General features: G+C 46.2%; 1 protein-coding gene across 21 annotated transcripts; it reads right to left on the bottom strand.

Moving 5' to 3' along the window:
- Positions 1 to 5,415: 5,415 nt before the first annotated feature.
- On the bottom strand, positions 5,416 to 25,578 carry TPM1 (tropomyosin 1). Of its 21 annotated transcripts, none has more exons than XM_039384109.1 (10): positions 25,250 to 25,500; positions 24,475 to 24,600; positions 24,169 to 24,294; positions 17,404 to 17,537; positions 16,098 to 16,215; positions 15,577 to 15,647; positions 14,705 to 14,780; positions 14,088 to 14,150; positions 13,769 to 13,838; positions 5,416 to 6,372 (listed from the first exon to the last, which is right to left on the bottom strand). In XM_039384109.1, exons 1-10 carry the CDS (start codon positions 25,361 to 25,363, stop codon positions 6,290 to 6,292), a joined length of 981 nt encoding a protein of 326 aa, XP_039240043.1. In that variant the 5' UTR covers positions 25,364 to 25,500; the 3' UTR covers positions 5,416 to 6,289. The 21 variants fall into 21 exon arrangements, with proteins under 21 accessions (XP_039240043.1, XP_027568042.1, XP_039240042.1 ...); XM_027712237.2 differs by lacking the exons at positions 5,416 to 6,372; positions 24,475 to 24,600 and adding exons at positions 10,774 to 11,062; positions 12,407 to 12,485 and having other exon boundaries at positions 25,250 to 25,578; XM_039384104.1 differs by lacking the exons at positions 5,416 to 6,372; positions 24,169 to 24,294 and adding exons at positions 10,774 to 11,062; positions 12,407 to 12,485 and having other exon boundaries at positions 25,250 to 25,521.
- Positions 25,579 to 26,445: the final 867 nt, after the last annotated feature.

Genomic DNA, 26,445 nt, shown 5'->3' with positions numbered 1-26,445 from the left:
GAGCTCTCTGGGTTTACAGTAGTTTAAATATGGATTTTTGCAATCTCACACCTTTAATGCAGTAGGCAGGTGTCCCACTCAGATCACAACAATCTGCTCAGTGCCTTTGAACACCAGTCTTTTTCTTTAAAAGCTGAAATACAGCATTGCAACCCTCACCGTGGGCAGCCCTTTGGTTTGTAAACCTGCACACCCAATGTCACAGCAGCTTTGGCACAAGAGAGAACTTTTTACTGTGCAATGACTATTAAAGCTCAATTCTACAACACAGACTTTGCTCTATTGGAACTGTTTGTTTGACCAAGGCTTAGTCAAACAGGGAGGCCTGAGCTGCATATCCTCCCTGTGTGTATGGCCAGAGCCGTGTGTGCACCTGGGTGGGTTGGGAAAATGATCTTTAAAACAGCTTAGCTAAAAATGGCACAAATCCCTACACAATCTGCACTCCATTTAAACTTGGATTTTATTGATTCCATTTAATTAAATCCCAACTGTTAATAGCATGTGATTTACAAATATAGTGGATCCAGAGTAAACCCTTCCTGTCAGCCCTTTTGCTCACTGCAGTGTTCCCAATGCAGCAGCACCTACACTGATGGGGGAGCAGAGGGAGGAGTCAACAATTAATTGCTCAGAAAGGCAATAATCTCTCTCTCCTCCACACACAGACTTTTCATCTCAATCTGGGACAGTAACTCTCAGCACAGAGCACCTCCCATGGACTAACAACCAGTTTGGGTTGTTAGCTGGGCTGCCTCTTGCATCCATAGTCCTTCCCACCAGTTGTTAATCCCCTGGGAATGCCTTGCCCTCAGACATGGCAGCGTGTGAAGGAAATAAAAGAACACACGTTTGCAACATGTTTGCCAACTGCAGAAAAGCAGCAAAAATGGTGGGTTTGCATTGGTATTTTTTAAAGTGTTGCGATTTCCTGGGTAAGCTGATTCATAATGAAGTCCCAGCACAGAGAAATTTAACCCAGATTCTGCCAGTGTGGCAAGAACCACTGAGAGAAAGGATTTTTATGGAAAAATTTCCTGCATACTTTAAACTCAGGTGAGGGGTGACAAAGGATTTCCTGTTACCTGGGCTTTGCCAAACATCTTCCTCATGGCAAAGGAATGAGGTGGCTGCACAAACACAAGAGGAGGCTCCAGGAGCAGGACAAGGCAGAACTACAGGGCAGGATTTAGAGGGAGAGGATTCATTCATCTGTACATCACCTTCATGTTGTCTTTACCCTCCCCACTGGCCTTTAGCCCCCATGTGCAATTCTATCTTATTGTTTCCTTTATTTGGCTACTTTCTCACCTAGTAAATCTTCCAGATACCTTTTTTTTTTTTTCTGGACAGCCTGCACGAATTACATCATCCTTTTATCCTATTTCATAGTCTCCATGTGTGCAATAAAAACCAAGGAAGTAGCACAGCAATCCAGATGAAGTGGAAAGAAGTCTGGCAGGCTCATCCCTGCTGGCTGCAAAAACCCCATAATCCAGGAAAGATTCTGAAGCATTTTCCCAGGCTATTCCTCCAACTAATAGTCTTGTCAAGAAAAACATGACAGCTATTGGTGGACCTGCAAAGAAATGCTCTATTTTTAAACTGGAAACTCCCACAGATCTCCGTGTTCCTATCAATACCAATGTGTTCCAAATTAAAACAACTTACCAGAGCTTTGCAGCTGCACCATCCTGAATGTTCTATCACAAATTCTACTGCAGGGACACCAGACCTGCATGACTTTCCCCAGTGGCACAGTCAGCCATCAGTAGGTGGAGGACTTTGCTGGTTTTATCCAAAGAAACACCGTTTGCCACGAGCTTTGGCTGAGACAGATCCCATGGATTCTGCCCTGACATTTCTGTTTGAATCTCGGGGCAGAAATCAAAACGACACCCATAAAAGGAACAATCCCAAGGAGCAGAGCATGGTCAGGCCCTGGAATGGAAGACACTCAAAATCCTTTGCAGGATCATGGCCCCAAGCATATTTCAACCCTTTCAACCCATGATCCATATATTCCTGCTGTACAGAAATGACAGGAGCGTTCCCACAACCCTTCCTGTCCGTGTCTTATGACACATGGTACTGGCAGGTGCAGCTGGATCTGCAGGACTTGGGTTTTTGTGTGTGTTTGCTCTGTTTTTTTTTTAATGAAAAAGATGCTGCTTAATCTTTATCCAGCTATTCCTCCCACTAGCAAAGAGACAGGAAGAAGCCAGTGCTGAGTTGTCCTTAAAGGCCACAACACTCAAACCCAAAATACTACATCATGTCCTTTCATTTTGCTGCATTCTGAGTCAGGAAAGAACAAATGGAAAGGAGTAAGGGGGGTTTTATGTGTCTGCAAGACCTCTGTGTGCTCCCTTTCCCCATTGTTTCCAAGTGGACTATCTAGATTGCTCACTAAGCTGCTGGCATTGTCAGGGGGATCCTGCATTTATGCAATTCTCAGCAGCAGCTTAGGAACTGGCAAGGCTCTGGCCTGCAGGAAACTAGATGGGTTTGCAACTGAAGCCAAGAAGATTATGCAAACTTTCTGTACCTTGCAAAGAGCACAACGCACACTGAAGACAGTAAAGGTACACAGCTTCCCTCTACTCAAAATGCTATTCCTGTGTGCATTTTCAAAAAGCCCTCCATAGAGATAAAAAGCATTATCCTTATTTCCTGTGCTTTGGCTGCAATTCCCACTTAATCCTTCACTGATGCTCCTGATATATTATTTAAAAACTCCAGAAATAACTAAAAAAATCCCCAAAGGAACACTTGAGAGAAAAATACTCTACTTTCCCAAGTGCTGAGTCACGTAAAAAGTATTTCCCCCCCCCAATTTTTAAATTTTTTAGTTGGCTAATCACTTTCTCCTTTTGCTGCCACTACAAACATTACAGCAGTCACAGCCCAGTGTAGCAGACATTCCTACAATATTAGCAGCATAGTGAAGTTTGACAACTTAATCCAGATTTTAAGTAGCATCAATGACAGCAGAAATTGGTCAATGTGCATAATACCTTCCAGATTCAGATTTCTCACCCAGGTGCTCACTCAGAGGAGGGCAGGCTACTGCTTCAGCCTTGTTTCTTAATCTAAGTTCCTTTTCTTTCTTATCTGTCTCATCCCATCCAACAGCTCCTGATTGAACTGGCTGACAGGCTTTGACCACACAGAACTGTAGAAGATAGATTAGATTTCTGCAAATTTTGTGAAGGTAAGGAACCATCAGGATGGAGAGAACAAGCCTCTGAGGGTCCTGAGGGAAGGAAAGGCACACCCTGCAGCATGTCTTACATATTATTTGACCTCAGAGAAATCCCAAGAGGGAGAAAGAGGCAACACAAATGTCTCAGTATCTGGAAGATAATTCATTGCAAGTTTACAACCAACCATGAGACAAGAATCTGCAAGAAAGCAGGTTTTGCCAGTTCTGGTGCTCCCAGAACCACTCATTTCATCGAGAGAGGTCAACTCACAAAACAACTCAGACAATTACAGAGCATGGCTGCAGAATTATGGGGTATTTCAAACTGCCAAATGTGCTTTGGCATTGAAAAAAAGGGTATCTCTTCAAACCCAGATACACATCCTGAGGAATAGTGAATGATGCAGGGCTCTGTGATTTAACAAGTTTTCAGAGTTAACATTTCAGGCAAAGCAGCTGCAAGAGAGAGAGATTCCCATTTGCTTGGAACGGGGCTAAATCAGGGCTCACTTGGTTTATCTTTAAAAGCCAGTGCTTTCTAGCTTCACTGAGTTTGTCTGATTAGACACTGCCTGCAAAGAATCCATAAGGGGCACTGGCTTATGATGTATGGTAGAAACAGCTTTTCCTACTCCAGCAGCTACACCCTTATGTCTACTTGTGTGTCTGTTCCTCGTCAGCAAACAAAGCCCCTTGGTGAGAGGCACCGTTATGGTCACTGCTCCCTTCAGCTCTCCTTGGAACTGGAAAGCTTTTACTGACCTCTTCTGAAGCTTTCTGGATTCCTCTGCAGCACTGCACTTCAGGGAAGTCTGCAAACAGATTCTTTTCAGATTAATTCTTATCTGCCTGCTTGCACACGCTCACCCTGTTCATGGTGACATGATCTCACCGAGACATGGAAACCACAGCCTCCTCCTCCTCACCCTGACACAGTCAGAGCCCAGCTCAGATTCCCCACACCACAAAGCACTTTGTGGTCTCCTGGAAAACGAGCAATTTTGAGAAGCAAACAAAGGGTCTGACCTCACCCAGACACATTGTTTAGGACCCAACACACACCACGGGACCAGACCAGCACTGCAGTGCAGTTGGCAGCACACTCAGCTGCGTGAGACCCGTGGCCCAGTGCCAACAGCTCCTCTGTTCTGCTCCACTCTCTGGGTGGCCTTGGGCCCTACCCTGCAAACTATCACCAGCACAGCCCTTCCCTGCTGGAAGCACCCCACGGATCCAGCAGCACCAGCCCAAGCCACGCTCTCAGAGCTCAGTGACCTGACATTTCATCTCGTGCTAAGGAAGGAAGGACAAAGATTGGAGTGATTTACCTCTGCACCACTGCTGCTTGGAGCTGTGCACTCTCAGCCTCCATCACAAGGCACTGTAGCAGCCTTATGACATATATTCTGCTTCCCAAAACCACAGGGGAAACACGAAGCCAGGGATTTCACCTTTTCCATTCAGGATGACTTGGCAGCAGCCAATCAATCACGTAAAAGTTTGCAATGCTACCAAGTTCCTCCCTCTGCAACAAAATCAAAAAAAGCCAGACCTGCCCCAGTCCATCTTCCCTCTCTGACTCCCACTTAACCTGAAGTTATTATGTGTTACTTTACCCTTTCAGCAGAAGCTGATAAAGTCACCTCTCTTCAGCTGCTTGCGAAGGGTCCACTAATGGAAATTCTTTGGTGATCTGGAAGGTTATCTGCACCTGCCTACTGCCAAGCTCCTTGCTGCTGGAAGGATGGGCAGCACCAACTTTCAGCAACATACTACAGGAAAAGAAGCAGCAAAAATTATTTTTCAAGTTCTGAAGTTGCCCACTGACAGACCTCACAATTCAAAGACACCCACATGTAGAAATCAGCAACCAGCAGTGAAAAAGTTGGGTGAAAGGATCTCTTATGAACGTGACACGTGACTTTGGAGGGTTTATCACAGTATTCAAATAAATAACCCAAATTACCTGGTAAGATATACAAATACAGGGTAGTTCTTCCAAGAGCAAGGCCTTTAGGACTCATTTACACTCTATGGGAGTTCTGCCATGGCCTTACCAAAACTAGTTTGGGTCAACAATGAATACTTTATAGCCTGCATTTTTACATAACCAGCACATCACAGGGTACCACAGTGAGGGACACTGCACACGGGCAGACTTCACACACAGAAAGCTGACGTGATGAGAAACAAATCACAGGAGAGCAAAATTAAAAAAAAAAATGTCCTAAAATGTGCATTTTATTTCATATCATTATACAATGTTTACAATACAGGTATACTTTTAAAACTGCTCAAAGAAAGTGTGGGAAAAAAAAAAAAAGTGAGGCGAATATCGGTTTCAAAATTCCTCCCCCTCCCCCAAATCCACACAAATAAAATACATTTTAAACAATCTCTTCCAAATTAATGTTTTGTCCTGAATTTATTGAATCTTTCATTTCAACATGAAAAATACAATCGAATGAATACTCAAGGTGAAATGCTGACCTACACTTCTGTATTGAGTTGCAAGAACACAATTTAACACCTCCAGGAGCCTTCACTTGTCTCTGTTGCTCACACACCTTCGTTTTACTGAATTAGAAGGCACGGAAAGTCCAAATTCTCACAGATCAGTAAAATTCTGGTAAAAATAAATTACTGTGCTGGACAACTCCTGACTTGTCTGATATCAAACAAAAGACTTCAGTAGAGCCTTTTGTTCAAAATAGCACCATTTCCAACTGATCTCTCCTGAACACCAATCATTCTTCTTGGGTCAAAACTGCAGTTGGCACTTGAGGTGGGACACTTTCTGCCACGGCCAGGATTCTTCAAAGCCTAAGCACACTGAGTTGCTGAACTCTCTACAGAGTGTAGGTAACATTTTTGTTGGGAAATGGCACATTTAAACCATAATGTAACGTAGCTTAACCCGCATATGGCTTGCCCAGTTTGGTGTTTCCCTGACCCCTGCTTGGTACTTTAGCAGATGTTCTTGTGACTGTGGTGAAACTAAAATAAAGACACGTTTATGGGGCTTCACGGCAAGCAGGTGTAAAAATAACAAAACAAACAATGTGGTTGCTGCTAAGAAGGTTTTCACATGTTGTTTAACTCCAGTAAAGTTTGATCCAGCATCTGATGCATATTAAGGTTTTCTTCTTTGGCATGTGCCACTTTCTCTGTTGTGGGATTAGAAAATTAAAACATGAATAGCAGTTCTTTGGAGGCACTGATTCTCAGAACATGAAGGCATGCAATCATCACTGCTCTCAGAGGGTTTAGAAAGTTAAGAAATGTGCATGCTCATAAATACCAATGTTCCCAAACAACACAACCAGAGAGAATTCCAAATTAATTAAACAAACAACAAGTAATGCAAGTTTAGCACTGTTTACAGCTGCATTTGTTAAGAAAATGCACTGCCACCAGAGATGCAATTCTTGCATGTTCTGGAAGCTCTCTGCTTATAGGAATGTGTAAATGGCTTTTTAAAATTATTATTTTTTAAAGTAGCAATAAAGAAAATAATTAAGTTCTTTGCAGATCCCTACTTTAAGTTTCATAGAATTCAGAAACGCAAAGAACGAAAAAATTAAAAATATTCTCTTCTTCAGCAAAGTGACCTTTAAGAAATTTATTTCTTCTAGAAAATAAATAAAATTGAAATTAGTAGCTTTATGCTGCATGCACACTTTTATAGGACAGTCATTTAACACACTTATTTAATACAATAAATGAGCATAATGTTCTAGAGGTGCATCCTACCACAATCCAGTATAGTAATTTCACACTACTGCAAGCATACCTTCAAACTGATCAGGATTTTCAGGTGGAGCTCCCATGCTTTTTTATTTTTCCCCTCAAGTCAAATACAAGCCCAATTCATAGAAATGCAAAGTTATGGCATCAAAGTCTCCAGACAACAAAACAGCTGTAAGGATCCTTTCAGTTGGTTTGGAAACACACAAATTTGAATCCTGGAATTTTTCTCTCATTCTAGTAAAAATGTCAGGGCCAATTCATGTTGTCTCAGGCAATCTGAGGGCCTGACTGAGGCTGTTAATTTTTGGATACTCTCAGTGAAATGCTGTTCACTGAAGTGGAAAGAAGCCACTGGCCAGCCAAGAGCTCAGTGCTCCTCCAGAGCAGGTGTGCACACACACAATGAAAAGCCTCATCCAGGAGAAGCATTTTCATATTTTTCCCAAGAGAAACTGAGAATTTCATTTATCATTTTACCACATCATCAACAGCTCAAAAAAGAAAAATAAAAAAATCAATTTCTAGGTTTCTTGCTTATTTCTACTTTTAGTGATTGGTTCTTAAAGAAAATTTGGAAGAGGGTGTTTTTAAACAAGTTAACAATATGGTCACACTAAGGTTTAATCCTCATTCAAGGCCAGCTTTAGTTCATTAGTTAGGCGACTGTTTTGCTCAAGTTGCTGGTAGAGTTGGTCTGTACAGGCAGCAAGCAGGTTAGAAGGGAAAAAAAGAGGCAGAATGAAGACAGATTAGACAGAGAAAACAGTTAAATAAGAGTTAATAAAGAAACTGGTCACATGACAGACAGTTCAGTAACATACAGAGAAACATTTTACCTTTGTTTCTACAACTCTAGTAATTAAATAGCTACTCCAAGGAACAGCTATTATACCGTGTGAAGAACTGGCTAAGAATCCTGCTGTGGGGAACAGCTGTGGGACACAAAAACTGAACAGGAACAGAACTGCAGCCATATTCCAACAGCTACCAAGTCCTGCTTTAGTCTTTTGTACAGTGTGTGGAAGATTTGTTTCATGAGTGCCATTTTTCTCTGCAAACTCTTTTAAGGTGTGGTGGAACCTCATCTGCCAGTGGAGGGAGAGCAACTGCATCACAAGCAGCAGAAATAACAGCAGGAGATGCCAGGAGCCACCTACCACTGGGTCTGACTCAGCCCATACGCCCTTCCTGGGGAATCTGATGGCTGAAATGCTATTTTTGGTTAGGAAAATATACTTCTGTTACTGCTATCAGCACCTTTTGATAACTTTAAATTGCCCAGTTGTGCTCTGCAAGAAAACAGACCCACACATTTGGTGAAAATGAAATGGAGGGATGAAAACCTGTGTTGCTCAAATACAGCAAACAGAGAGGACGAGTCATGTTCACACAGAACAGCCAGGACTATGTTGTGACAGCACAGTTAGTGAGTTCTGCAGAGTGAAAGAACATTCCACAATGGCTTTTCACTGTCTTGTGTTCTCAAAGTGCCCATATTCTCCTCAATAGTCTAGATTCAAACTGCACTCCTGACCTCTTGATCCCAGATTATTCCCCTCCAGGAAATGACTGTTTCTGGTCCTTTTCCACAAGCTTCCTAACAGCTTCCACAGAAATGCTCTTCCCCTGCAGGCACTGGACACAGCAAAGGCAAAGCTGTGCAATGAGCTGGGCTGCAGGACATGCTTGTGTGGTGAGTAACTCCTCCCAGCTTCCTCCCCAGCCCAAAGTCCAACAGCCAGCTCAGTAAAACCAGGGCACATTTCACAGCTCTGATCCGGGACCAGTAACAACTGGGGTTTGTCTCTCTCATCAGGATAATGTCACATATATGTGGAAAAAAACATCAAAACCTCAGAGTAACTAAAATTTCACTTTGGCAAAGTATATTTAGTTGTTATTCAAACACGACATTTGAACCAAGAACTTGATGCTTACCTCCATCACAGGAAACCCCTCCCTAACTGAGGCAGAGATTTACACTATTCCTCAATGTCCAAAACGAGACTAAAAGCCCCAGGTAAAGCAGGAAAGCATTTCCTGAGTGTAAAGCAAGCCCTGGATCCCCCCCAGTCTGTCTGGGCTGTCCTTTGGCACAGAGGCAGAGCCCTGTCAGCCAAGCCTGTGTTCAGGCTCTGCTGCAGACCCAGCAAGGCTCAGCCTCAGCTCAGCAGAGCCCAGGCAAAGCAGAGCCCACATGGGAGGTGGAACATCCCCACCCAGGGGGACAGGAGTGCTGGAACCCCCTGCAGGGAGGAACCAGCAGTGCTCTGGGCAGTCAGGCTCAGTGCAGCAGGACCAGGCAGGAGCTCTGCACAGCTCCCTGGGAGCCTGCACTGCACTGCCCTTCCCAGCACTGCTCCCCTGCAGGGCAGAGCTGACCACGGGTGACTGGCAGAAAAGGGAAAAACTGAATACTGATGTCCAAAATTATTATGTGAAAAGTTGCCAGGGTCCTACAATGGATTTGGGGTTTTTTTTTACTCTTCTGAAGAAACAACAGCATTGCAAGGAATTGAGGGGGAAAACAACACTTACTGCATCTCAGCTGATGAGCAGTAACTCACTGAACTTTACTGCTTGAGCTACCTGTGACTGCTGACACACATCCTGCTCCTGGGCTTCTCCCCATGGCCAGCAACAAAAGGATGTGTCGTGGGATAGAAAATTGGGATGCATCCATTTGCAAGCCTTATTTGGAAAACAAGTTTTGGGGAAGAGAGAAAATCTAGTCTAGACTGCACTGCTGAACAAGAAAGACACATTTACATTATTCTACAAGTTAAAAACTACAGTTCAGCTATAATAAGTTTATTTAGCTTTGGTGACTTAGGAACTTTAGCAACTTATAGAGTGACCAGAATTCAATCCAGTTTAAACTGATTCTCTTTAACATGAAATGGAAAATAACTCCTTTCACTGGAAAGAAAATGAAGTTAAAATAAGGCAATAAACTCCCTAATTGCAAATGAAAGTATAACAAAAAGCCAAGTGTCAGTATTTAATGCTTCATCCTAAATTAGGCACTGACAAATCAGCTGAAAGCCAATGTTCAGGCTTTCAAACCTGAAACCCACGATGTTCCACTTTGCTGCAGAATCATGACATTAATAGTATAATCCTGAGTTTTCCCACTCCAGTTTTGAAACACTTCTCATGAGTCTGCAATCCAAACTCACAAGTCTGAACTAAGCCCAAGAGTGGAAAACCACTGAAACCTCCCTGATGAACTTCCAATCCTATCATGCCACTCAAGAAAAATACATTGAAAAAACCCCTCAAAAGTTAGCAAGTAACATGTTTGCTGAATTAACTAAGGGTGAAAGAGGGAACATTTTTTTGCAAGACAATTCAAGGACTATTTTTGGATGAAAAAAAAAATTAAAATTTCTGATATTGTCCCTTTAAATCTGTCTCAAATATTTAAGTTAATGAACAAACACATTTATATAAAAGATTAGAAGTCTTCAGCACCAAGCAAGGAGCAAATTTCAGGCTTTAAAGTGAAAAATGTGGTGTCAAGGATGTAACTGTCCTCTCAGCTATGCTCCCACGACCAAGTGACCCCAAGGAAGGAGTGTCCTTGCAGATTTTGGCCTAACAATAACAACTGAAAAAATTCCCATTACATCTATTTGTCATTTTATCTGCCTCATATTTTGAGAAAAACTAAGATAATAACTAATAACTGGCCGCTTTTGACACCAAGAGTAGTACTCTCACCCCCCAGACTGCTCTCACTGGCTTGGCATTGTCAACCTTCAGGTAAAAGTGCTTGTAGATAAAAAAATGAAAACACGGAAAAAAAAATAAATCCCTGCAGGCAAAAAAGAGCATTTTTTTATTAATAACTTAAACAGTTACTTAAATAAATAAAAGGCAAGGGAATAGCAAAAGGGATACAGCCGGGATGTTTATTTTACATTGAGAAATGTAGTTTCTGTACAGCAGAGCACAAAGAGAGCATGTTCTGAGACAGGTGAAGAGGAGGAGAGTCAGCTAAGCTAGAGGACAGGACAGTGAACCCATGAAACATCCAAAGCTGGGGAAGATGTTTTATCCAACCCGATGGGGATGTCTTTGGAGAAGTGAAGCAAAGAAAATTATCTGCATGAAAAGAAAAAGTGAGATAAGGTAGAAAATGAAAAAAAAGGTGCAGTAAAGACTTCCAAAAAAGCAGCAACTGCACAGCAGAGCCCAGCATGCTGAGAGACTATGCTACAGAAACAGCACACCATGCTGGGACTGGAATGTCCTCATGTAGCAGCAGAGTATAATTTAAAGTCTGTTTTCCATTTAGAAATATCCCAAATTGAAGAAATACTGTAATCTCTGTACACAGAGGAGGAAAAGAGAAATCCATTTGCTTGATAAACCACAGAGCAAAAGCATACGCTGGGAGGGAATTTAAAAACAAAAAACAAAACCAAAGCAGACAACATTAGACCTCTACTGAAATGCTGGTAGAGAGAGGGAGGAAAGTAGTGAACAGACACGGGGATGAAAAAATGCAAAGAAACAAACATCTAAAATATGGGTGCACACAAAACACACTTCAAGCTCTGAAAAAAACCTTATGCCTCGTGGAAAGCATGCCAGCCTCCAAAAAGAAGTGTTGGGACTAAACATGGCACCTCATAAGTACCTGAGAGCCACAGCCCCTTCCCCTCTGCCACGTCAGCTGCGCAGGGCTCATGCAAGTGCAAGGTGTGAGCATGGGAAGGTGGATGTGTGCTTTCCTGTCATCATTTTTCTCCTTATGGCTCAAGTTGGTATTACCACATTTTTGGTATATGTAAATTAAATTACTATTACTATCCAGAAAACACGCAGAAGAAACCTATAAACAATTGTGACTTTTATGGGCTTAAATGACAAAGTATTTTAAATCAATTTCTGCACTTGTAATTTAGTGATAACAAGTGAAGTTTTCAGAGCAGTTAAGGCAATTTAGATAAACACTTTCCACTGTCATTAAAATAGAGAATACAGCTAAATCGAAATTTCTTTGACATTCTTGTACAGAAATTTTGCCAGAGCAAAAAACTGTGACAGCAGGCAGAAGAGTACACTCCAAATACAACACATACCAAGGCAATTTTCTCTGGTAAAATGAACAAGAGGGAGCTGGCAGACAATGCTTGAACAGAGGTGAACTGAAAGGACAAACAGAGCTACAAAGCAAAGGCAACCCCAGGACACACGGACTGCAGGCACCGAAGGAAAGAGTAACCACGAGCTTACAAAATCACCATGAGGATTTACCAGGCTAGGCACAGCACTCACCCACACTTTGCCACGGTAAAGACATTGTTCATGGTATTTTGTACACCTAAGTCTTGCTAAAGGAACGAGTCCCCCCCTGCACAGGGGGGACATTTCACAAGCCGGCACCGCGCAATCAGTGAGGGCAGGGAAGCGGCAGCGGGGACAGGCTGGGAGGACATTTACATGGAAGTCATGTCATTGAGAGCGTGGTCCAGCTCCTCACTGATGGCCTTGTACTTCAGTTTCTGAGCATACAGCTCATCTAATGTCCCCCCGGGAAGGCGGGTGAGCAAGGGAATGGAGCGGGACCGTGGGTGGAGGGGGAAGGTGGTGGCACGGGGACACCATCCAGAAGCCGCAGGAAGAGGGGAGAGGGCACAGAAAGAGGTGTTGTGACAGACAACATGAAAGAAAATCACAAAGTTAGAGAAGAAAAGAAAAAAAAAAAAATCAGGAGTGAGCAGTCTTATGTGACAAGTCCATTAACTGCACGGCCAGTGGGGCAGCCTGTGATACAGAGAAAACCAAGGAAAAAAGGGCACAAGGGAAAAAAAAATCCATGTTTTGCTGCCCTGGATTTTTGCTTTAATGCACATTAGGAGGGCACACAGGAGGCAAGGGAGAAAAGAGCCAAAAATGGGGCTCGAGGAGGATGTTACCATTTTCCACCACTATTTTTCCAAACCACTCTGGTTTGTGTGCTGGCATAAACTCAGCTTCTTACAGCAATTTTTGTTCCTTCTAAACACTTATCCTTCTTCTCTGCTTCCTTCCTGAGTCAGTGATCATAAATTTTCAGCAGCTACCTACATATTCCACAGCCTTCATGCAGAATTCAGCCTGCCACACCAAGCAATTAAGCTTCTTAAAATCCTAGACTTGGTGTAAGGCATCTAAATAGCAACCTCCATGTAACTTTTAATTACAAAGCCCTACTGAATTATTTTCTCTGGAGGCAGGAAGCACATTCTGCTATTCTGCTGCAGTTCTGATAGTTTTATCAAAACCTTAAAACAAACTCTCTGAAGTTAAACAAGCTGTCCTTCTGATGATGTATATAATCTATTAGCTTTACTGAAAACCAACAACTGGTCTATGTCACAAAATGCCTGCCCTGACCCACACTTGGCACAGTATTAAGTTAGGTTAGCTTGCTACATTCCTAATTATTGCAAACATAACACAGCTCTTTAGCAAGATGATAATAACACTTACCATCTGATCATTCACCCTACACACTTATATACCTCCAAGTAGAAGAGTATAAAGCAAAAAAAATGAAAGGAGTCTTAAGAACATGAGAGAAAAAGGAACAGGCAAGAGCAAAACACTGTTCACCTGAAGCATTTAAGTTATCAATATATTTCAACTGGAAAATGTTTTGCCTATTTTGCTCTTTAGGCAGACCCATTTGTAAAAGTGGGACAAGTCAGGCCAGTAGAACTGGGTAATGGAAAAAAACCAAACCAAAGCCACCCACCTCCCCCCAACAGCAGAATAAGAGACATGTATTTCTACAGTAAGTAAAAAACCAGAAGCCCATACCTTCTAGGTCATCAATGCTCTTCTCCAGCTTGGTTACTGACCTCTCAGCAAACTCAGCACGGGTCTCAGCCTGGGGTCAAGACAAACACAGACTGCTTTAGGAGACACACACACAGTACTCAGGAACAGTGCAGCAACAGTTCACGTGAGGAAAAAAGTACAATGAGAGGAGGCAAATATATACTAGTTTTTAGGAGGGACATTTAACACTAAACTCTTTCCAAAATCATGTGTTCACCCTTAAGGCAAAGTAGTGTTTATACTAAAAGAATCAAATGTCCATTAGAAGACACATTGCAAAGAACAGCTCTAATTTTACCTCCTTCAGTTTGTCAGTCAGAACTTTAATCTCCTCTTCATATTTGTCTTCTTTCTGCGAGTACTGTAATTAGAAAGAGAATCACTGGTGTTAGACCAGGTATTCTAAATACACCAAAAAACCCACATTTGAAACTCTCTTCTAACAGATCATGTGTACACAAGAAACTAACATGGGTAAAACTAAATTAATTCCAGTTGCAAGGCTGTGGTAATGCAGTTCATTACAAGAGTCAAACTTCCCTTGAGATGTATTCCAGCGTAATAAGGTGGGAACTCCAAGCAGAAATTAGTACTACACTTTTTCTAAAGAGGAGTATTGTTTGGAGAAACTGAATATTAGTACACAATGCCAGCTGGAGGGTAATTCCATAAATAATATTTAATCCTGTCAGAGTACTTAAGAGAACGTGTGGCCAACTAATACTGACCTATTTGGAACTGGGAGACACGCTGTGTTCCAGTGAGAGCCAAATAGGAATTGAGTAGTGAGTCCAAGTGCTCCTACAGACAATGGCCCTGCTGAAATGCTGCAGTGACCAGCATTTCCATATAAAGGAAACCCCACAGGCCAGATGACAAGCAAGGGACACATTCTCACATAAGTCTCTATCCTACCTTCTCAGCCTGAGCCTCCAGCGACTTCAGGTTGTTGGTCACAGTTTTCAACTCCTCTTCAAGCTCAGCACATTTGCTGTTATTTCGGAGGGAAGGCAGGAAAGGGGCGGATGGAAGATTCAGTCAAGCAAAAGAAACAGGAGAAAATAGGGGGAAAAGATAGAGAAAAATGAAAACAATTACGGGGCAAAAGAACGGCCTCAAAAGCAGCTGATCCATCACAGATTGAAAGCGGCTCTTTGTGATGCCAAATATCACTTCAAGTGCACATTAAGACGATGACCAGACAGAAATTTCTCTACAGCCCTTGGCTTACACAGAAACATTTACGGAGCTTTTACACGTGGGACAGTTCAGCTTCTTTTGGCTGCACAGGAGATCAGTTTTAAAGGTAAAAATGAATAAATAAACAAAAAAGAGACCAAAGAAAACCACCAAAGCAAGATGCAAAGAGAGTGAAGAGCATAGCAAGGACTGATTTGTTACTGCTGAGTGAGCTAACCAGCTATGGAAGTCGAAAGACTTGGGTTGCAGTTAAACCTAAGAACTGTTTATTAGTGTCAGTACCTTATCCTCTGCAGCCATTAATGCTTTCAAGGTTTGATCCATTATTCTTAACTGTTCTTCCAGCTGTCGGACTTGGCTGTTAGTGAACACATGAAATGCACAAAAGCCATTCACAAAATCAGTGTGCAGGTACAGCATGCAGTGACAAAACACAAACAACACATTTACTTCCTTTACTTCAACGATTACAGTAAATGAGCAAAACGGCAAAACATAGCTTGGAGCTGAACACACAGTGTGCTGCCAACAGTCCATGCTGTTACAGTCATCCTGGGGCACCTCACAAGAGGCACTTCAACACTTACCTTTCTGACAGCTCAGCACGTTCCTCAGCCCGCTCCAGGTCGCTCTCAATGATCACCAGCTTACGAGCCACCTACAAGAGAAGCCCCCGGACAGTCAGATATTATGTTGCTGCAGCACAGGTCACCTGCTTCTAGAACCTGCTAAGCAGGGGGTTGGGTCTCTTCTCGTTTTTTTGGTCAACACATGAGTTTTGGTTCTGTGACATCTTCATTATTCATTTGAGTCTCAGTTATCTGACATTTTTCAAGACCTCTCATTCATCAAAAGGCAGCTTCAAAACAGGTCTTTTTCTCCCTAAGAGCCCAGGGAACACTCTCAAACATTCTGGCACAAAGCTCGAAGCACAGATCTCCTGCCACCTTGTCCCCTGAGGTGTACAGGTGTCCACTTCTCCTTCCACAACAGCTGTGAAGAGTGATGTTTGTGACCCTTTGAACTTAATGGGCAAAGGAGGAAAAAATAAGGTACAGGCACAGCCTAATGGACTTTAGAAAGAGGTGAGCTGCCCTCAGGAACTGACCTCTTCATACTTGCGGTCGGCCTCTTCAGCAATGTGCTTGGCCTCTTTGAGCTGGATCTCTTGGATTTCCATCTTCTCTTCATCCTTCTGGGCTCTATTTTCAATGACCTTCATTCCTCTGAAAGACGTGAAAAACAGGAAATGCGAGGGTCAGGGCTTGCCAGTCTATCTCCAGCTCCACTGCTGGTGGAGTGAGACTTGCAGACAGCTGCACTAAGGTGAATGAAGAACATCACACAGTTGAGTCCTCACACCATAGATCTAGTCCTGTGCACTCCCACCCAGAAGTCCAAGGAACGAAACACGTCTTAAGAGGAAAGAAAGTGTGATTTGTTTAGCTCTCAACCACAGTTCAGCTGTACTATCCTTTTTTCATTTTAAATTGAATGAAAACTCATCTCACAGAAAGGTAAATAAAGGGTCTTGCTTCTCAAGACCTAATAGGATGACTGAAAACATCTGTGCTTTTACACTCCCCATGAAACAGCATGCTACAACCCTTGCAGGACTGACAAGAACCATGTTTATGGGCCAGACTCCCCTGAGTTTTGCCATGTCAGAGCTCTAGAACACTGGAGCTCTCTGTGCTCTGCATAAGCACAATTTTAACTCCTTCATAACAGGAAACACTGTGTGTTGCACATCTGACCCAAATTCTCTAAGTGTTTCAAAACACACTGTGAGTCTCTGGTGTTTTTCTGTTCAACAGGCTGCACAGCTAGTGAGGCAGAAATACATATGCAGAATATGTAGGCTTCTTTCACAATGAAAGGTATTATCACAGATAAAAAATACAATCTATAGAAGAGAGATGATCTTCCAAAGTCACAAATCTTGAGTTCCTGACTCACATTATGGACTTCTGGAAAGCTAAAGGAATTATAAGCCTCTTTCTTTTGCTCACCCTCACATACTAATCTTGCCAACAGGAGAATCAAAGCCTCTTCCAGCACTTTGCTATTCTCCAGGTGAGATTTTCTACCCACAATGAAATCCAGAATCGCCCAACAGCACAAGAGCAGAGAAATCTGGGCTTGGTCAGCCAGTTTTCACAGGCTGTGACATGATTCATCACAGGGCCTACCCCACTCAAACCTCATCTTTACAAGTGAAAAAGAATTCAAGCCTACATATTTTGGACATTCCTCCAGACAAGCTGTAACTGAAGCCCTGGTACACAAAGGCAGAGTAGATTACACATGTTCAGAGACACAGGAGTGGTCTAATTTACTGCCCCGCCCCACACCCTGGCAATTAGGATCTTTGTCATGAGAGTAACGATCCATTCAGGAGTGGCCCCACCCACCTTTCACTCTCATCTGCAGCCTTCTCAGCCTCCTCCAGCTTCTGCAGGGCAGTGGCCAAGCGCTCCTGAGCCCGATCCAACTCTTCCTCAACCAGCTGGATGCGTCTGTTCAGAGAAGCCACATCGCTCTCAGCCTAAGCACGGGAAGAACAGAAATTAGTTCACAATAAGGCACACATCATCTCTTGTAAGACTGTCCCATTTACCTGCTAGTGCCATTTAACAGCACTTCCCTAATGCCTGACTTCAGCCACTATGAAATCCCTACACATGGATGTACCTGCCCTCATTGAATTGTGAAGTTATTGCTTAACAGAGGAAAAAGTGATTAATGCTTCCTTTCAGTGAAGCACATCAAGGACTGGACAGTTTGTACTAGAAAGAACTGCACTGGAAGAATTATGCACTGTTACCTGAATATTTTCTGTTATTGTATTTGCAGACATTAATCACAGACCTCCCCTTTTTTTTGTTAAATCAACACAAACCAATTATGAGCCTTCTATTATCCCAAATCCTTTATTTGTGACCTTTCACCACATTTGGGTAAGAATTGTCCCAGTGTTTCCTGGAGTTCCACAAGAAGGGTTCAGCGTAAACACACAAAAACACACCTGGATCAGCTGCCACAGAGACAGCAGGAGAACATTTAAGAAGTGTCTCAGTACCCCGAAGTTTTATTCACAGGTAAATTATGCAAGACCTGCTAAAAAAGGCACCAGCAGAGGCTACATCTCAAGAAGGGCCCTGGTACAGGCAATAACCACTTAAAACACCTTCTCCTTTTGTTTTTTCCCTATAGTGCCATCCTCAAACTTCTTCTAAATTTGCCTCTCTGGCATTATTATCTGTTCACTTAATCTTCTGTACAACCCTTGCAACTCATCTGCCTCTTACCACTACAAGCTCTTACTTCTGACATCTTCAAAACTACCCTTGTTTAAGTTGCAGACTAAGTTCTACAACAGCCTCCTCACGGTAACCTCATTATAAAACTTTCTTTCAAAACTATATTAAGCACAAAATATATATGAAAAGGTCATTATTTTAAAAAGTTAATAACTTCCAAGAATAACTGTCTTAATTAGTACTGAAAATTAACATAGATGAGATATACATATGCTATATATGAACAGGCACACATCTGAATTTCCTGTGATGTCTAGTTGAGGAGGGAACCAACCCCCCAGCAAAAGCAGATACCAGAAGTATCAATTTGGTACTTTTTCTTTTCTAACCAGAGGTAGCTGGATACAGTTGGTTGCAGTGAAAATTTTGCTGTACATAACAGAAGGAAGAGTAACTTACACACCAGACAAGTAAAACTACCTTTGACATAACAGTAACAATGCCCCGCTAGAATGACTGAAAGCAACACAGAAGCAAGGAAACAAATATGTCTTTGAACATTAATATGTATTGGCAGTGAACACGGAGAACCAGAAGAGACTTCATTCTTAGAGATCCACATTAATCCAAATATAGAATATTTTGCTGTGTGTAATCCAAGCCTGTCTTTTCAGATTTCTGGCTTTAAATAGCAAGAATTTGAACTTTCTGGTTTAAGAAAGAAAATAACCTTTCACAAATGTTACTCTTGGGAAATTTGTAATGTTACCAGTTAATTATTATCACGTCAAGACTCCTCACCATGATAAGAACATACAATGCGCCTCGAAAACACCGGGTGAGTAAAGTTCAAGTTTTTACTTCCTGCTCCAGTAACTCACTCAGGATTTACCGACCAGCCTTATATGGCCCAAGTTATTCTTCTGCAGAGCAGGACTTCTCTCCTTATATGGCAAGGCAGGAAAAAACCCCAGTGACATTCAGGGGCACTCCCAAAGCTACCAGACAAACACGACCTCCTGTGTGTCTGCCACACCACTTACACACCACATATTTCCACAGTGAGAGATGACATGGGTAAGGTACCATCAGGTGTTAATTCTTACTATTGCAAGGGAGAGTCTGTTTTCCAGAAGAAGGAAGAAAAATGCATTTTGAAAATGCCATTTCCAACAGCCCCTTGAGATGCCTGTACTGGAGACAGAACAGATTCTTTTTTAAGGCAATGGCTGCTAATCACAGTCTTGAAACTTTTAACAATCTGGTTTAACAATCAAGAGCTGTAGGCTGTGATGTGTTTTGGCCACAGCTTTAGCTTTTTCATTGTTTGCTATCTGTACCTTGCACAGGAAGAAAATAAAACCCACATAACAACCCTGGCTGGTCACATGCTGAACACGTAAGGACTGCACTGAGGGAAGGGTCAGATTCACACCTCTGCTCTCTTCTGCAAAGCTCCCAAAGCCTCCCTCCTCAAGCATACAGAAATACAGCTGCAACAATAAAAAACCCTACTGTAAAAAAGGCACACATCTACCTGTGCCTGGGAATTCAGTTTTCCACCTTTATTCGCCCCAGCACTGACCCCTCTAAACAAAAACTTAAATACCATGCAAATGCACTCTGCAGAATTCCACATCATCCACACAAACCAACTCCAGGGAAGACACAAACACTAACCTTTAGGACCCTTCATAGCAATGTAGCTGAGCTCTTAAGGGAAGACTTTACCAGCGAGCTACCATCACTTCTCCAGCACTATTCCTTCTGCCACAAAGCTTCCCATTTCAATAGAAATCCCTTTATGTGTTGTTTAGAATAATATATGTTACTGAAAGTAGAATAACTGGTGTCCTTTACTCCCCCAAACTTAGAAAATGAATACAAGTTTTTTTAAAGACAGAAAGTCTTATGAAACCAGTTAATGACTGTGACATGGTCCTTCACCAAAAAAAATGGATATGCCAAGTGAGCTGCAAGAATGCAGTAGTTACACAAGCATAGTAGCCATATTTTGCTCCATCGGGAAGATCACCTGCAAGTAATCTGCAGGCTCTTCCTCTGAACTTGCTGCCTGGAATGTGCAGGAAGCCCCATATTATAAGGAAATCTAATAATCGCCAGTTTTTCTATTGCAATAAACGACACAAGAAAGTTGTTCTTTTGCTTCCTTTTCATACAACCACAGAAGACACTCAAACTGCCTCAAAGGATACTGCGCATTTTATAGCAGGAAACATTAAATTACAGCTGCTAGAATTCCCCAAGGTCAGTGGTAAGACAAACAACAGCCCTATCAGGTTTTTTTGCTGTGACTGCCACACATAACTACATCTCTCTGCTCTCTAAGTTGCTCGCCCCCGATCTCATCTCCGCCTAAACCCAAGCCTGCTGTTCCTTTCCCATCCCAGCAAGCAGCTCTGAGGAGCAGCACCCAGCAGAGCTGTTCAGCCACCCGATCACACCGTTGTGCGTTCAGGTGCCGGGGCCATCTCAGGTTCAGCCCCAGGTACGTAACTTCCCAAGTGTCGCCATGCTGATTCCCAGATGAGCTCGCCTGGATGGCAAAAGAGAACTAGGGCTTGTGGGAAAAAAAAAAAATAAATCACAAAAGCTTGCTCAGAACCTGACGCAAAGCACCGAATCGCAAGCATCTCGCCCGAACTCAGGCTGGCAGCAGCCGGGCGCGGTGCTGCGGGCCCGCGGAGCGGGGCAGGCACCGCACCCCGCCCGCCCCGCAGCCCCGGGGCCGCCCGCGGCACAACGGCCGCGCTGCGGGGACGGCGGCGAAGGAAAGGTCGGGGAGCCCCGCGGAACGAGGGTCCCCCGCCCGCTCCCCCCGGGCTCGGGGCGGCCGTACCTCCTCCCGCAGCGCCCGCTCCTGGTCCACCTCCCGCTGCAGCCGTCCCGCCCGCTCCTCGGCCGCGTCCGCCTGCTCCTGCAGGCTGCGGATCTTCCTGCGCACGGCCTCGAGCGAGCTCATCGCCGCCATTCCCGCCGCGCCCTGCCCGTCCTGCCGCCCGCCCGGCCCGGCCCTGCCCGCCTCCCTCCGCCCGCCGCGGCCCCGGAAGTCCCCCCGCGCCGAGCGCTCCGGGGCGGGGCCGGCACCGGCACGGGCAGGGCAGCGGGGCGGGACCGGGCACGGCCGGCGGGGAGGGGCCGGGCACGGCCAGGGATGGGCCGGTCCCGCCGGGAATGGGCCGGTCCTGCCTAGGATCGTGCCGGGGATCGCCGCTCCCGCCGCTCCCGCTCGGGCCGGGGATGGACCGGGGCTGTGCCGGGGCAGTGCCAGTCCCGCTGCGGGCCGGGGATGTGCCGAGGATGAACCAGGGCTGTGCCGGTCCCGGTCAGGGCTGTACTGGGGCTGTGCCGGGGATGGGCTTTGCCGATCCCGCCGATCCACTCGGGCCGGGGACTGGCCGTGCCGGGGATGGGCTGTACCGGGGCAGTGCCGGTCCCATCCCGGGCTGTTCCGCTCCCGGGCTGTGCCCATCCCGGGCTGTGCCCATCCCGGGCTGTGCCGATCCCAGGGCTGTGCCTATCCCGGGCTGTGCCCATCCCGGGCTGTGCCCATCCCGGGCTGTGCCGATCCCAGGGCTGTGCCCATCCCGGTCTGTGCCCATCCCGGGCTGTGCCCATCCCGGGCTGTGCCGATCCCAGGGCTGTGCCCATCCCGGTCTGTGCCCATCCCGGGCTGCGCCCATCCCGGGCTGTGCCCCTCCCAGGGCTGTGCCTCTCCCGGGCTGTGCCCATCCCGGGCTGTGCCCATCCCGGGCCGTGTCCATCCCGGGCTGTGCCCATCCCAGGCGGTGCCTATCCCGGTCTATGCCCATCCTGGGCTGTGCCGCTCCAGCCGCTCCCTCCGTTCCCGCTCCAGGTGGGTGCCCTGGGGCAGCAGCGCCCCCTGGCGGCGAGGCGCGGAGGGTCCCGCGGGCCCGATCCGGACTCAGAGCCGAGGTCGGGACCGGGGTCGGGACCGGGGTCGGACCCACCTTTCCCCCTCTAAACCGCCCCAATGTAAGCGTAGTAAAATGACACTGAGCAACCCGCCAGATGGTGCACCCGGCCTGGCTCCTGAGACACCGGGACGGGAGAGGGGGCTGCAGCTGCCCCTCCCAGGTGGGGTGGCTCCGGGGATGTGCCCGCTTTTGGGACGTGAGTCACACCGCGAGGGAAGATTTCCTCATCCCCTGTAAGGCGAGTCCAGCCCAGGGAGCCGGCACTCCCGTGTCTTTTTCCCAAGGCTCGGAACTATCCAAACTAGTAGGGCAAATACTGGGTCAACTGCCCTAAAGATACTCTGCTTTGTCAAAAGATAAATACATCCTTAAAATGTCAGACATATTCCACGCACACAAATAAATACAGCATTTACCTCGAGGAAAACAAGCTAGACATCTCCTACCCTCCACCTGAGGGAAGACTGCAGATAAAATTGCCCTCAACTAGCTTCCAAATGCTCTTTTCTAGCAGGGGAAAATGGCATTGGGATCGGCTAAGAAGATCCTTAATTTCAAAATGGGAATCTAGTAGCATTTCTCCTGCCTTCATCCTAGGCAAGCTATTTCCAAATAGTCTGCATACTTTTCCTTATAAGGAATATCTCCCCTGGATCTATATGTGGTTCCTTTGAACAAGTTAAACAAACGTCCTGCTAGGGAGCTGCCTCCCCTCTATGGCAGCCGTGCACAGAACACAGACATCTGATCCACATTAGACAGAACCCTCTCCCCCGTTCCTAGGCACGCTTCTGTTTGCTCAGTTCCTGAGTTCTCTTTCAAAGCTATACAACTTAATTGCCAATACTGAAGCTAAATTTTTTTTCTATTCTTTCCTCCTTTTAAAAGTAAAATAAGACAAAAGGATGTTGCCTTTCATGCCAAGTTGTTGTTTGCAACATTTCCCCTTCTGAAAGTATCCTTCCTCCCCCTGAAATACTTTGCTTGCTTCATCTGTGGCAACTCCTTTTTATCATGGCTTTGAGGTTGATTTTTAAAGCTGAGCTATAGGAGGAGGAGGAGTGTCATGGCTTTGGATATACTGTAGTTTCACCTATTCCTGTAATTCAGACCTGAGATTTACTCTGACAGAATCAAGCTGTCCAACAGCAGCAACAGAGACCAGGACCTTAACTGCAGAGAAATATACTCTTGTGGCTCCATGCATGCAATACATTAAATGCATGTCAGGGGCAGACAGGTGGGTGGGATGAGGGCCTGGGAGAGGCACAAGCTCTTGCCTTATTACCATATAAAGTGCTGAGCTATATATATCTCCCAGCTTGCTCCTAGGATTGCTGTCCTCTGAACTGCAAAACTACCAAGTGTCATCTTCCAGACAATTTTCTGTCACACAAGACTGAACTTTTCTTTAACAAGTGAAACAGTTCCACTGATTTCCAGGAAAGAAAAACAACAAGGAGAGGACCTTTCATCTCAGGGATCAGTGAGCCAAACTAGTATCTAGCAGTAGTTCTAACACATGCATGCCTAGGAACAGCTCTCTTTAAGACAGAACTAGCAGTCCTTGCTCTTCTGGATCTCCCTCTCCTGAATCTACTTGCTATTAACTCTCTGATTCTGTTTCACTACCAAGACAGTGTCATTCCAGCCTGAGCCATTTTCCCATCACCTGAACAGATAAGCCACCCTTTCTTTACTCTCACATCTACAGCAGCAAGTACACATGAAAAGCACATGTCAAGTGAGCAGTAACCCAATCAAATGCCTCTGACAGTGTGCAAACCTCATGCAAGGAGGCAGTGCTGTGTTTCCCACCCCCCTGCCCAGGAGGTGCCCAGCCCCTGCCATCAGCAAAGCTTTGGAGTGCTGCAGGCAGGAGTCCTGGCTGTCCTGTGCAGGGGGAGTGTGTGGGTTCTCTGCTGGGCTTGTAGTGAAAGGGATGGGGGTAACTTACATCTGTGGCCTTTTTGTCAGCCAGTTCCAACTTTTCCTGGGCATCTTTAAGGGACTCGGAGTATTTGTCCAGCTCGTCCTCAGTGCCCTTCAGCTTCTTTTGTAGAGCCACCAGCTCGTCCTCCAGCTGTGATACGGGTGAAGGTGGTGCAGAGGGGAGGGCGGGCAGGAAAAGGTGCAGCAGGCAACGTGATCGTGCAAAGGGAGAAGTGAGGGTGCAGAAGGGACAGAAAAGGACAGACGGACAGAGAGAGAGAGAGAGAAGGAGAGACAGTTATTCTCTTTGCTTGTGGCAAGGGCACGATACCTTGGCAGCATTCTCCTCTGCGGAGAGGAGGCTGTCCTCAGACTTGTGCAGCTCTTCCAGCACTTGGTCCCTTGAATCCTCCGTCACACGCAATTGCTTTTCCAATTGCACAATGTCATCCTCTAACTAGGTGCACAAGAGGAAATACAACGCACAAATATGTTTCTCCCTGGGCTTAGGAAAGTGGGAAATTAATTTATAATCTCCGTCCCTTCCTCCCTCCTCCTTCAGGATCTTCCAAAAACTTGCAAACAACGTGTCTCCCTCCCCCAGTCGAGTAAAGCCCCAGGTGTAAAGGAGGGGGTTGGGGAAGGACAGGAAAATGGAACGTGCATCCGGAGGAGGGCGGGGGGGCAGCTGGAATCGGACAAGTCTGCTGGGTGATGCTGTAATGGGCGAACACAGCTTTAAGCGTCCTTTGCCGAGTGGCAGCCTGTCTGTCCACTGCTAACGAGGTGCCCGAGGTAGCCTCTCCACGCCGTGCCCCGGTGACAAAGGCACGGAGGCCACGCGGCTGTCCCAAGGCCCCGCTCCCCAGCGGGAATGGTGGGGACAGGAGGGACCAACTCCTACCGGGCACCCGGGGACCTCCAGCCAGGAGGTGCCAGGCTGAAGCTCTGCCTTAGGGAAAGTTCAACCAGTTCTGCAGGGGCGCGGGGGTGGAATACAATAAGGTACGGGGAGTAGGGGGGGAAGAGGAGGAGGGGAAAAAAAGAGAGGAGTCCGGAAAAACTTGCGCCCCGGCGCTGGCTGCGCCCAGGCCCCCGGTGCAGACCTGCTTGCTTCTCTCCTCCGCTGCCTTCTTGTCCGCCTCGGCTTGCTCGGCTCTGTCCAAGGCGTTCTCCTTGTCCAGCTTCAGCATCTGCATCTTCTTCTTAATGGCATCCATGGTGGTGGTGGGTTAGGGCGCGAACACGCGCGAACTGCTCCCGAAAGTCAAACTTGTAAAGCTGCGGGACAGCCCCGATCCGGACGCGGGCGCGGCCCCCGGGGGAGCGGAGCGGAGCTGCGGGGCTGGTCCGTGCGGGACGGGGCGCCGGCCGAGTGCAAGCGGCGGGCACGGAGCGCCTCACAGATATGTACTTTCCCAGGGGGCTGACTGCATTCCTCAAGACATCCAATACTTTTTTGGAAAGGGCTTTTTTTTTTTTTTCTTCCCTCCCTCCCTCCTCCGTTCGTCCCTACCCCTTTCCCTCTCTCACTGCCCCCCGGCTTTTTTTGGGAAGCGCAGCCCTCCCATTCGCTGCCGCCTGCCATTTGACCGTAGATATGACTATATATGGGATGCGATGGGCGAGGTAAGGCGGAGGAGCAATTTGTTCCCATTTCCAAATAGGCAGGACGGGACGCTTCGCTGCTACTCCTGGGAGAGAAAAAAAAAAAACAACAAAACCCAAGAAAGGCAGCAAGCGGGAGCGCGGGGAGCGGAGGAGACGGGCCGCAGGGTGGGGGACACCAGCCCCGTGCTGGAGCCGTCCCCAGCCCTGGAAATCAATGTTCTACAGCACCAGGGTGGCGGAGCCGACGGGGAAACGCGCGGTGCTGCGGGCAGGGGGGCTGGCAGAAGGGCAGGAAGGGGTTAACCGCATGCACGTACGGAATGAACGCGTTCGGAGACCTTCCCCCGGCAGCCGGAGGAGGAGGAGGAGGAGAGGAGGAGGAGGGGGCACCTCAGCCGTCTGTGCCGGGCCGGCCCCACAGCGCCGAGCACGGAGACTTCGCGGCGAGACCCCGGCGGGGCTGGGCAGGGATTCGGCCGGGACCCCCAGCGAGGGGAGGGTGCCGAGGTGCGATCCTGACCCCCGGGGCAGGTGACCATCGAGGGCACGGCAGCGCTCTCCACTCCTGCCCCGGGGAGGGCAGAGCTGCCAGCAGCTCCCAGTGCTTCCCCAGTGCACCGCTGGCTCTGCAGGGAGAGGTGGCTCGGTGCTGCCCATGGAAGGGTCGCCAACAGCAGACTGAAAGGAAAAG

The sequence above is a fragment of the Pipra filicauda genome, unplaced genomic scaffold (assembly GCF_003945595.2).
Source record: "Pipra filicauda isolate LSUMZ 115617 unplaced genomic scaffold, ASM394559v2 scaffold338_size783178_pilon, whole genome shotgun sequence".
Classification (NCBI taxonomy): Eukaryota; Metazoa; Chordata; class Aves; order Passeriformes; family Pipridae; genus Pipra; species Pipra filicauda.
The sequence above is the reverse complement of the archived record's forward strand: the minus strand, read 5'-3'. Positions and strand labels throughout refer to the sequence as shown.